Here is a 13,478-nt window from a genome sequence, read left to right on the forward strand (position 1 = left end):
TTTAATTTCAAATGATTATGTTCTTCTTAATTTCACGGAGAGTACAAAAACTTAATCGGGCGTGTCCTTGTGCAATTAAACGCAACTAATAATAAATGTATTTCCTCTAGAAATCATGTGCGTTCATTTATTAAAAACAAATATTTAGCGTTTCCTTGATTGCGCAACATGTTCATTTTAGCTTTCAGGGGTGTACCAGCCAAAGAAAAGTCCTTACTATTCCCAGGCAAAGAGTTACGTTAATAAATTAGTTTTAGATGTATTTAACGAAGGTCTGAATGCAACGAAAAGAAATGCAACAGGAAAATCCACAATTATTTTGAAAGAGAATTTCAATTCCTCTGCGGAGACCACCAACAAGCGCAAAGTCCCTTTTGTTTTACAGGCCTCTAGGGTCTATATTTCCCATGCCAGTGTTTTCAAAAACCTTAAAACAACAAATTCAAACAAGCTTTGTGTTTGCGCACTGGCGGCACATCCTCATAATCCTCCCCTTAATCCAGAATAATGAAGACAGTGAAACAGCCAGACTTACCTGTAACTGGAAGTAGAGGACCAGAAAATGTAAACACCTGGAGAAAGAGAGACAGAAAGAGAGGGAGAGACAGAGGGAGGAAAGGAGGGGTGAATCACAAGCAATTACACCAGATAAAAATGTACCAGTAGCCTGGCTTTGAGCGACTTCTATTGGCAAGAATGTATGGACTCAAAGTGAATCAAAGTGAATATTAAAAATGTGTCTTACACGTAGAAAAACCTCGAAGGCATAACAGACATCTTGGTCAAATACACCTGTTTCCAGCCTTTGACGCGGAGCCCCGCCAGTGTCTCACACACAAAATCCCGGAGGAGATGTGCAATCCCAGGGAAAAGAGAGATAAAGGAAGTGCAATTGTGCTGCTGGAAGCAGCATGAGGCTCTTCTTTGCTTTAAAAAGATCGCAATCAACAGAAATCAATGTCTCCCCCGAGATGTCCACGGTCCGCGGCCGTGCGCACGGCGCTCTCTCGCCAAAGCGCGCAAAGATTGAATTTGTAAGTAGCGGGGTGTCTCCTCTTCGGTGAACAATCCACGGCCTTTGCTACTTAGTCTTGATCCAGTATGCGATCAAACAAGATAAGTTCCGCTCGTACCTGCCAATGACACCTGAATGCGCACACCTTACATCGATCACACTCTTTGCATGTCCGTTGTTCGGAGAGGAAAAAAAAACTTTCCCGACAACTCCAAGCTGTCAGGATAGATGAGTTGTGGTGCAAAGAAGTCTCGCTTTGACTATTTGCTTCTGTTATCCAAGCGATAGTGGTATATAAAAGGCGGATAGACCCGAGGCGAATTCTAGAAGAGCGTTTGGTGATGGTACGGGACTCCTGTCAGTGGTCTGTCTGTCGGTGTGTGTGTGTGCCGCGGAGGGTTGGAGCGCACTGAGGGGTTTTTGGTTGGTAGTGGGTGGAAACCTGTCAGTGGTTTTGCACCTGATAGGGTGATCTGCGAGAGACTATCGGTGCGGGGAATGCGCTTTTCCTCCGTCGGACCGCTTTCCATTTGCGCCTCTCCAAGTTTCTTGGGCTCTGTCTTCGTTTTAATGCGAATCTGTAAAAATAAAAAATAAAAAAATAAAAATAAATCCATGCGGATTTGACATAGGAACTCGTAAACAGGTGCATTTCATTTGAGCAAAACCAGATACGCACACTTGAGATAACACATTTCTCTTCTGATGCGGTAAAAAGGCGTTAATTTACACTCCGTTCCCAAAACGCAACAACAACTTGCGATGAGCGGTCAAATGTTTCTATTGATTTTAAAATTATGTATACACATATTTGTTTGTTTGGGGTGGAGCGGTGGTGAAAACGAAAATGAGTGGTTCCTGACCAACTATTACACAATTTTTGTAGCCTATTTAAATAAATAAATGCATGCTTATTTCAACTCGTTTGTTCACCCCCCCCCCCCAATGCCGAAAGCATTTTATTGGTGGAGTTTGTTGATTCCTCTCAGACAGTATTGAGATGCAAGTGGTTGTCGAATATTGTGCTATAAGTGATCTAGCATTGAAATGCACCAGAGGTGTGAATGTGTTTGCAAGGTCTTCTGAACATGCCCCCCGTCGGCTGCAAGTTTATTCCCGTTAATAGCCCCTTTTCAACTGCGATCGAGGGCAGAAAGAACATTTTCACATTTACATTACCGCTTTTACATGTTTTACCTGTCCTATTATATTGTTGGCAATAGGTAACTTAGAGCTCGTTTTAATTCGCAATGTTAAAAACTAATAAATGTTGCGCGTGTAGTGTAAAATAATGAGATTGCGTCACATGGCCTAAATTGAAATGATTGCATGTTTTAATTAATCCGAACAAGACCAGGCTCGGATTGGTGCGAGTCCAATATGCGTATTATGAATCTGAGGAATTAAGCTTGAAATCTGGCCTAGAACAGCGCGCGCCAAGAGAAGGTAGGCACATTCACTCGCTTCATTAACACTAATTACACCCTGACAGTATTGTCCTTTATTTTATTTTTTCCTTGCATGCATTCTACATGCATTTCTTTTTTACATGCATTTTTTGCATGCACTTCTTTGAAGCGCCTTCGAATAATTAAACAACAACAACAAAAACAGTAAGCTAAAAATCTAGGCGCTTGATGTAGCCTACAGTGAAGGGAATTTTCTTTGAAGTGGATCACCTGGACTGTGTGGTAAGCTCACAATTATCCTTTTGGGAACAACCAAAACAAAAGCGGTTTTAAATGAAGAAGTGAACAAAAAGTTTCGTCCGTCATCGGCCAAATGAGATCAAGGGAGGCTTTGGCAATATGACAACCTACACAACATATCCTGCAACAAGGCTGAGACTGAGACACATAGTTCTAACCAAGAGGAAGCTCTACTCTGGCATTCCATGAATTTCGGAAGTGACTACATCTATCTGAATATTCAAAGTTTTTTTTTTTTTTTTTTTTTTGTGTGTGTGTGCACATTGCATCTGTCTTGCAGGGTATTTAATTATTCAGATGGCAAATTGATATTTGATTCCAAGTGCAACTTATACTAAAGTGAGGCCCAAAATCATTTATCTGGTATGAGGCATATGCATAGTTGTGCTTAAAGTACCTTTGTTATTTATTAGAATTGCACTACTTGGAAGAATAAAGATAAAACAAATGAGCGATAGATTCCAACAGTGATTCCTGGGAGAGCTGGAGAGGTCTACATCACACATTCGGTTAAACTTTAAAGTGGGGCAGACTTTGAATGTGCAGCAGTTAAGTGGACTGAGGAGTGATTTAACTTAACAACAAAGGATCATTAGTCAAAGTAGCTTAACGACAGGATAGAATGCATTTTAAAAAATATAAAAATGTCAGATCAAGGTATTCTGCACAAAATGTTGGACTAAAAATAAGAAAAACAGCCTGTCCTTTGTGCATTGGTGTAATGGAAGTTTGGAATGCTGTGCAATTGCTTTGTCCCTAAAGTTTAATAAAAGCAGGGAAAAACAGATTTAATAAGACAACTCAGAGGAGAGGTCATGCACAGTTGTTCAAAAACTTTAGAAGACCTTTTAAAACTGGCAGAGGAACTTCGCAACTTACAACAGGTAAAGTGCAGTACCACATTAGTGTCAGAACACCTCAGACACACCCAACTTCCTCCCTGTTTCCGCTTTCATCTCTGACACAAACATATAGATGGAGGTATAGATGGAGATATCTATCTGTCTGTCTGTCCGTCCGTCCGTCCATCCATCTCAACACACAGCAATGGTCAGTTTCTCATGATAGGTCGATTTTGGGTCATGTCCTGTCGGAGGGTGAAAGAGAGGGTGTGTGGGAGGGAATCAAAGCCTTGATGTTGCTTTGAGGGTGTGCACACATTCCTAATTTGTCCCCCATCACACGTCGACTGCATGGAACCGTTTAGAAGTCCACTGAAGTGCAGGACGCTGCGGCATGTGTGATGTTGGATAGGTGTGTGGGTGGGAACAGGAGTGTGTGTGGGGGGTGAGGAGCATTTGAAGGTTGGGGGGGGGGGTGAGGGGGGGGGGTGTTGGATCTTGTGGTCAGTCAAGAGGGTGACACATCCTTGGCAACTGAATTAGATAATTGTTCCATCAGAGCAGTGCAAATTCTGGCCTACACATAGAATACATTAGCAGGGCCTGCGACCAGGCTGCGCAGCATGGCGCTAATGATGATATTTCCCCTCTTGCTCTACGTTCCCTGTCCAAAGTCATAAACACTTTGTACGGCTCCCTTGCCACTAGCTGCTAACATGTGTTTTTATTTTCATGACTGCATCAATTTCCATGGCTCACTGAACGCTGTACTCCTTAATTATTCCACAGTCATTTTTGTGGAGTGTTTGTCGTGGAATTTAATAGATTTTAAAGAGCCGGCCTGTCAAAGCTTGTCACAATACAAGTAGATGTTTCAAACTGGGGAGAGTAATTGGTTAGGGAACAGCAGCTCCCCCATCCCTAGTTTCTTTGGCACATCCTACCGGTCTTACGGACGACACCGTGGAAGCCGGACAGCGGCGACTAATCACAGACATTCATTTATCTATTCTCGAGTTGCCATTCTGAGTTCTAAAGAAACAGGAAAGAAAATAAATTTAAAGGTGAGAGGATTTGGATGAAAGGGGTTAGAGCAAGAAGGTCACATCCATCATACTTGGAGCAAACTATCCCTTGGCATTCCCGTTCATCTCAATGTCAGTTGCTCGGCTGGCTGCCCGGAGTATGCATTTTGAAATCTGCCCTCTTTGCTCATGGACACTCAGTTCCAGAAGAAGTCCATTTCACACTTTTAAGAGCTTTTTAAGAGACAAACAATGGGCACAGGTAAAAGACTGACTACATTATAATTAAATACTTACAATTTGTGTTGCTTTCAATATGTTTCATCAACTTCTGGTTCTTTCATGTGCCAGGGGTTGATTGTTATTAAAACAAACAGACTTCAACTTTTTTCTTTGTTCTAGGAAGGTCTCATTAAAACTGAATTTGAAACTTTTTACCAGGCCTTCATTATTTATTTTTGGTACTTTTCAAATGCCTTTTATGTACAGATTTGACAATTTAACCTTGTCCCAGACCCAGACTTTCAATATTAAACTATGAAAATCCATTATAAAAATACTCATTATTACATGTTTAAAACTACAACTTAAACAAAAAGTGAACTAAACATTAACCGTTTCAATATTTGTTGTGTGAAATGATTTCTATCACTTTTTTTTATTACGACTGTCCCACAGTTGTTAGACTAGACCCACAAGACTGCGATTGTCCCACTAGACAAATTTGAGCCTAATATTTATTGATTTATTATAATTTTTTTAAGGGCTAATGTTCTTGTTAACCAAGTGGACAAAAGTGTCAGTGAAGAAGAGCATGTTTGAGATGAAATATTCAAAGTGATGTTAGAAGAGTTAGAAGCTCACTTTTGAGCAGAACATTTTTATTAGCTGTGATTTCCAATCAAGCTGTAATTTAAACAAATCATGCATAAAGTGTGATCATATTATTTAATTGTGTGCATTTAGGATACATATAATGCTAGCCATGAAATTAGCTGTAGCAAGATAAAGGAGTTGGACATTTTATATCAAAAATGTTTAAAAATGTCATTTTCATCTGTGTAATTGGAAATTACACTGTGGTGGGAATTAAAATGACTTTCAGAAAAAATGACATAAATCTCCTGTGATGCATGTACATACACTGTTGGACATCGATATCAGACCAATAAAAACTAATGAGCGTGTGAAAAATGTTTTAGGGGGGCCTGGGTAGCTCATCAGGTAAAGACGCTGACTACCACAACTGGAGTCGAAAGTTCAAATCCAGGGCGTGCTGAGTGACTCCAGTCAGACTTCCTAAGCAACCAATTAGCCCGGATGCTAGGGTGGGTAGTGTCGTGTTGGGTTAACCTCCTCGTGGTTGCTATAATGTGTTTCGCTCTCGGTGGGGCACGTGGTGAGTTGTGCATGGATGCTGCGGAGAACAGCGTGAAGCCTCCACATGCGCTAGGTCTCCGCGGTAAAACACTCAACAAGCCACGTGATAAGACGCAAGGATTGACTGTCTCAGACGCAGAGGCAACTGAGATTTGTCCTCTGCCACCCGGATTGAGGCGAGTCACTACGCCTTAGAGCACATTGGGAATTGGGCATGCCAAATAGGGGAGAAAAAAAGTTTTAGGAAGACTTGATTATTTAGAAATCTACAGTGCCAGAAGTTTAAAACAAAAAAAAAAAAAAAAAAAGGGTCACACTACACAGCTCCCTTTGAATGACCATCAAGGTAGAAAGATATTTTTGGACCAGATTGTGTAGTTTTGCCATCTACTAGCAGGGGCTAACTGGGCCATGCTAACCAGTCAAACCTTGAACACTTGGGTTTGAGAGCCTTTGATGTACTAAATTGGACACTGAAAATGATTTGGTAGCTGTAATTACACAATAACGTCTTCAAACTTCACAATGAGACGATAAACATGGGAAACGTCTGAAGTGTTGACGAACGAAATAGGCGTTGTCAATCAAAGACTTGCTTGGTTCTGGATGTGGGCCAGAAAATCTTGTTGGCATCATCTCTTTAATAAAATACAATGAAGTAGTGTCACCAACTAGTCCCGAACAGAAGCCTATTCCTCACAAACGCTCAATTATAAAAACAGTCTCTCCAATTACAGTAAACACTACCTTTGCTTCCAGAATGGGTCAGCTAAGGGCACTTTACCATTTTAAAACAGAGAAGCTTTGTTTGGGAAAGCAGACAACACCAGAATGAGCCATATTCTTCCGTTAGAATTTATACAGTCTCAGGTGTATTCTCTTACACTGTATAAACAGACATACACATACACACCTTTCACGAGAAGTGTACTGGAAGTGTACTGTGTGTCTCCCTCCAGCTAGCTGAAACCAGCTCAAACTCAATGGACTAGTCTAGTCCTCCCCCCGCCTCTCGAGCAGTTCGTGGGCTGGTCTGATCCATTCCCCTGTCTAACACCTCCTTAGAGCCAGCGCTTCCTTTGTTCTGTCAATACACAAACAACCATTCACATATGGTCACTCTGTAATCAGTGAAATACTAGCCTCTGGGCTTTCAGCAAGAGAGAGAGAGAGAGAGAGAGAGAGAGAATCATTCATGACCAATCAACTTTTAAAATACCTGTCTGGCATTTGCTTGCAGATGTTTTCTGAAGAGGACAGAAAAAAAATAAATCCTTTCATGACAGATAATTCAAATTTTTAAGGATACAGATACAAGCCTAAAGCCCAAAGTACTGTATACTTCTGTTCTCTACGTCTTCGCGCACAGTGTGCTTGACGCAAAGTTTGTCATCAACTGTGTACATGCAGCCTAGTTTTTCTAGACACGCTTAAAGTCCTTGTCTGTGCGCATCGTCAGTGCATGTGCCTGCTGTTGACTGTACTTAAGCGTATCACAAAGCAGTCATAAGCTGAGTCCCAAATGACGCACTATACACAATGCACTCAGCCATGTAATATGTGAATTTTCCAGGCTGATCTTATGACAATAACACGATCATGGCCACATTTTTGCAAACCAAAATTACGTGCTGTAGAACACGTTTGGCTGCAATTTCACAGTGAAATGTCCAGCGGGTGGTGCCAAAAGCGAGTGAAATGGTGTCGTAATCAGATGAGGTCTTTAAGATGAATGTTAGATAGAGGTTTTATTGCATAAAATATACCTCCCTAACCTAAAACTAACCTCAACTTAACCAATAATGACCTAAAATTAAATGAGAGGTGAACAAAACAGACATTCTTACCCTAAATGAACACCTAAACCTAACCAATAGTGTTGTAAAAGAAAAAGCGACATGAAAAGCACATTTTCTGAAGCAACCATGTCATTTTGTGCTGCTTCCTTGACACTTTAGTCTCACTTGTCAGCTTGCGTGCTTGACTGGACTCGAAATGAGGACTTCTGAATCTAAAGTCCAACACTCTATGAGGTGAGCTACCATGAAAGCTAATCACATTGGAATTGTAATACAATGCATTAAAATGAATTGTTTTTCAAATGATGCGTTATAGTAAAAGTGTTTCGATATCATAACATAGCAGTGTGTGAGTGAAAAATAAGTGCTTATTAACTCATAATTAAGTCATAGGTTGGAATTTTCAAAGTGTAGTATCATGCTAAATGGAACAATTAACGTTTTTTTACTACACGGAAGCATGCGCCGTTTAGCAGAAAGACGCTTTTCAAATGCATGTGTGTTGTCGCTTACTTTAGTGCGTTAACCAACTTCAGTTCAACACTTGTATCTCAAACAACATCCATATTCACACAGTGTGGGGTGATGGTAAAGCATTCAACTTACATTTGAAAGGTGCTGTCTTCACTGTAGTTTCGCTAGTTGCTACATTCTCCATTATTTACAATTGTTTGTCAGACCAGCAATAGACTTTATTCACACTAGTGCCATCTTTTTTTAATGGGATAGACTTACAGTCTCTTCAATGGCATGGACAGTATAAAGCTTTATAAAAGCTCCTAGATCACATCTGATGTTTCACAACTCATGTTGTCTGGAGTTCTTTGTACACTGAATGCTCTTGGACATATATTTTATCAATGTTTTGTCCGCAGAACAACCCAAAAACACTTTAAACTGCAGTACAGACCATTGAAGAGACTGCAAGTCTATCCCTCACAGCCTTGTTGTCATTTCTATTAAAAATCTAAGATGGTGCTAGCATGAATAAGGTCAATGCAGCCAGGTAATTCCACCCTTTCTGCTACATATGGCAAGCCGCAAGCTCTGAGTGCATGAAGTATCCAAAATTCACCACTCTGTTTTGACGGTTGAAGAAGTGCATCTTCTGGGTTCTCATAGTACACTTCTTTTTGTTGCATCTTCAGTTTTAACAAACTAGTGCTAGGAGAATAGTGCAGAAGTGTGCGGTTTGGGGCGTACCTACTGTGTGCATGTGGCACACACGTTTGCATGGGGTAGTGGTCAAGAGTATTCTTTCAAAGACCAACCATTCGACTGTGCATGAGACGGAATGACACATGAAAAACTAAGTATACCCTAGACTTAAGGTCCAAACCATACTCTGCGTAGTGCGTGCACGCAAATGCTTTGACTATGCAAGCTCAATTTTGCGCAGTCTTATTCATTCATTATGTAAGTGCATTCTCAATGCTATTAGCATTGCATAAACTGTGTATGCTTGTACAGTTAGTTTTCTCTTCCATGTCAACTGCTGTCAAGGCAGAGTAGCTGTTTAAAGAATTTTACTGAGCAAGTTAAAATCAACAATTTATAAGTACAGTAGCTACCTGAGTAATAATTAGCACGTTAGGTATGTTTAAGGGGACCATATTCCTGCAATGCACTGGCCAAGCATTCGCATCTGCATTTGTGTGCCGTTTCTGGCCTAAATTGTGTTTTTGCTTAGTACGGGCTTTATTAAGTCGTGTTAAACATACAGCGGTTTGCGGCGACAAAGCATCTGGAAGTAGTTCATTTTCAATGAGTTTATGACATGAATGAGAGCAACCACTGGTGATGCAATGCGGGTGTGTACAGCGTTGCAACAAAGCTGAGAAAGTGTACCAACTCTAAAACCTAGAGAAAGCAATATGTTCGCATTCCCATTCACATCAATAGCATCTGCTCAGCTAGCGCAGGGTTCCCTGGAAGATTGAGATCTGAAGGCTGGCATCTTTGCTCATGGAAGTTCAGTTTTGTGATCGGGTGTCATATGACCAATCACTCAATGGCAATGTATAGGCAAAAAGTCAGTTTCACACTTTCAAGAGTCCTTCAAAAAGCATTGGTCACTGGAAAAGGATGTACCATATTGTAGTGACATAATTGCCATTTAAACCTTTATTGGAAAAAATAAATATATATATATACACTGGCAGCCAAAAGTTTGGAATAATGTACAGATTTTGCTCTTATTGAAAGAAATTGGTACTTTTATTCACCAAAGTGGCATTCAACTGATCACAAAGTATAGTCAGGACATTAATAATGTGAAAAATTACAATTACAATTTGATTTTTTTTTCAGAACTTCTTAAACTACTACAAAGAGTTCTCATCAAAAAATCCTCCATGTGCAGCAATGACAGCTTTGCAGATCCTTTGCATTCTAGCTGTCAGTTTGTCCAGATACTCAGGTGACATTTCACCCCACACTTCCTGTAGCACTTGCCATAGATGTGGCTGTCTTGTCGGGCACTTCTCACACACCTTACAGTCTAGCTGATCCCACAAAAGCTCAATGGGGTTAAAATCCTTAACACTCATTTCCAATTATGTGTTGTTCAATGTCTGTTTCTTTGCCTACTCAAACCTTTTCTTTTTGTTTTTCTGTTTCGAAAGTGGCTTTTTCTTTGCAATTCTTCCCATAAGGCCTGCACCCCTGAGTTTACTTTTTACTGTTGTACATGAAACTGGTGTTGAGCGTGTAGAATTCAATGAAGCTGTCAGCTGAGGACATGTGAGGCATCTATTTCTCAAACTAGAGACTCTGATGTACTTATCCTCTTGTTTAGTTGTACATCTGGGCCTTCCACATCTCTTTCTGTCCTTGTTAGAGCCAGCTGTCCTTTGTCTTTCAAGACTGTAGTGTACACCTTTGTATAAAATCTTCAGTTTTTTGGCAGTTTCAAGCATTGTATAGCCTTCATTCCTCAAAACAACGATTGACGAGTTTCTAGAGAAAGCTGTTTCTTTTGTGCCATTTTTAACCTAATATTGACAAGACATGTCAGTCTATTGCATACTGTGGCAACTCAAAAACAAACACAAAGACAATATTAAGCTTCATTTAATGAACCAAATAGCTTTCAACTGTGTTTGATATAATGGCAAGTGATTTTCTAGTTCCAAATGATCAATTTAGCATGATTAATCAAGGATAAGGTGTTGGAGTGATGGCTGCTGGAAATGACTATTTTCAAATAGTGATGGTGCTGTTTTTTACATCAGTAATGTCCTGACTATACTTTGTGATCAGCTGAATGCCATTTTGGTGAATTAAAATATCAATTTCCTTCCAAAACAGCAAAATCTGTACATTATTCCAAACTTTTGGCCACCAGTGTATATTGTATCAAAAAACACGGCTACTTTTGAATGGCTGTCAATGGAGCAGCATGTATTTGCCCTCACAGTGTGTAGTTCCAGCATCTACCAGGAGTTGCTAATTGAAACCTGCTAACCAGTCAATTCCTGACTCATTTATGTGAAGTCAGTTGACTGGTGTCCTCACTTAAATATTGTTGTTTCTTTTGTCTCAGCGTATATAGGTGGAGGCCTGACGATGCTACGGAATCAAAGCTATCAATAGACTTTTGGTTTTACTTAAAATAAAGGTCTTTAAAATGGACAATATCGTGTTTTATTGGTTGAAATGTGTGAAGAGAAAGGTCTTGACAGTAAGTAAACTGTTACAAAGTACCACCCTGCTTTCTCCAAACCATTAAGATTTAATGGTTCACTAAGCAATATTTCCGTCACTTATATATTTTGTTTACCCAAAAAATAAATTTATAATTATTTTGAAAGATGTGTAAAAAATAATTAGCGCTCACATGAGATGAAGACTCCAGTCATATCAGTAACCTTATAAAAGCTGTTTTATTCTACACGGAGAGGGTCCACTTTTGGAGGCTGCCACGTTATGATCACATGACCAGCTGAATACCATTCACCTAATCTCTGAAACCGCACTGGCTGTTATTGGACACTTAGACTCATGGTACAAACCGGATTTCTTGTGCTTTTTTTTTTTTTTTTTTCAGTTTAGACTAAACTCAGCTGAACTGATTTGAATTGGATACACCAAAAGCAGATTTTGCTGCCTGTCTGAACAAAGCCTTAGTAAGTCCTGTAGTAAATTAAGCTCAAATTCCCTTCCTCAACAAACATACCGTTTCGCAGGGGTGATCCATACCAGGTGTTAAGAGTGTGGCCTCATTCCAGCCTCAAGCCCACAATGATTATTTGGTTTGATTCGTATTCATGTTGTCTTTTCATTTCGCTGTTCGTATGGTTACTCTCAACTCTACTGGTGTCTGAATCAACCTGGCCTTGTCGGAACGATAGATAGAGGCCATCGCATTGGAACAAAAAGCCTGCAAATCATATGGCCTGTCACACACTATTTAGCCGCAAATGGGTTCAATTCATCTCAATAAGAGACTCCAGAACATGGAGCGAAAAAACCCCAAACCTCATCCCATCACTCTCTAGGAACTACAGGTGCCCCAAGCGACCCTGCGCTGAGTGTGTTTGAAGTACAGAACCGCCAGAAACCACTGAGACCGCAATCTACACAAATATCGCTCATTTTATTTCACTCAAGAGATGTTTAGGAATGACAGATGGCCCTTTTTAGCTTGGATGTTTCATACGAGCTAGCAAACGTATGTGAAAAACGCTACAACAAAATTGTTCGCAGTAATGCAGGGTGAATGTCAAAAGCTCACAAGGTCTTTATAGGTAAATATTGGACCTTCTCTAGTTTTGTCTGCCTCTCATTGCAACTCATTTCAGAGGTGAATGACTCATCTGTGTTGAGTGCAAGTTAACTCTCAAAGACACTTTAAGCTATTAGCATAACACTATTCCTGTGCTTCCTCAGTGGCTGTTACCGCAATCTATGCTTTTGTGATAACACATATTTAAGCACATGATCTTGTCTAAAATTTTACATTTATTCTGTCTTTATTGATTGACCAAATGTACTGGCCAAGCTGACTAAAATCCCCAGTGTTAAATGAACACTCCTGGTGTGTATTTGGGTCTCACCCGCTGGTGTTAAAAACTAACACTGAGCAATGTTGAATCTACAACGGGTTGCCAGGTTGAGGACACGCAACAGGAATGAGCAAACTGACAATGGCAAGCGACGAGCCTTACACTGCAAGTTGATCATCTAATGTATCCGTTTGCAATGTTTTTATTGTTTGCAAATTATAAACCAGCTCATGTGGATTTTTTTTTAACTGTCAAAGTTAGCTCATGTGGATTTTTTATAACTCTGTCAATGTTAGCTAGATGTATTGCTGGCTTCCATGGCTGCAGCGCACTGTGTTTGTCCACAAACTTGTTTCAAATCTGGCAACCCAGGGTGTTGAAATACTATTGGGAAATGGGCAGTGGGCGGGATCACACAGGCCAAAACACAAACAGAAATTCCGGCCCGGAACGGACATTTCAGAGTAGAATATACTGGCTTTAGCATTGTAGGATGTTTCCTAAATCTCTGATAACATTATGATCATTTTATTCTTTAGTACAGTAAATATATTATATACTACACCTTTAACAAAGACCCAATGCTCATATAGTTTTACAAGAGTAACCACAGAGAAACCACAAACTAACCACACAGCAGCTTCTAAGAAACCACTGACAAGCCATTATAACCGGCAATGAAACCCCCTCCAAACTGGCCCT

At 40.1% G+C, this 13,478-nt stretch overlaps 1 protein-coding gene across 1 annotated transcript in view; it reads right to left on the reverse strand.

The window, feature by feature from the left end:
- LOC127418349 (fibroblast growth factor 18-like) overlaps nucleotides 1-1,314 on the reverse strand; it is a 47,449-nt gene extending 46,135 nt beyond the window's left edge. Inside the window, exons 1-2 of the mRNA XM_051658937.1 lie at nucleotides 746-1,314; nucleotides 536-572 (exon numbers count right to left, since the gene is read on the reverse strand). Coding sequence (XP_051514897.1) covers nucleotides 536-572; nucleotides 746-777 — 69 coding nt within the window. The 5' untranslated portion in view covers nucleotides 778-1,314. The remainder of the gene's footprint in view (nucleotides 1-535; nucleotides 573-745) is intronic.
- Nucleotides 1,315-13,478: the final 12,164 nt, after the last annotated feature.

Source organism: Myxocyprinus asiaticus, chromosome 27 (assembly GCF_019703515.2).
Source record: "Myxocyprinus asiaticus isolate MX2 ecotype Aquarium Trade chromosome 27, UBuf_Myxa_2, whole genome shotgun sequence".
Classification (NCBI taxonomy): Eukaryota; Metazoa; Chordata; class Actinopteri; order Cypriniformes; family Catostomidae; genus Myxocyprinus; species Myxocyprinus asiaticus.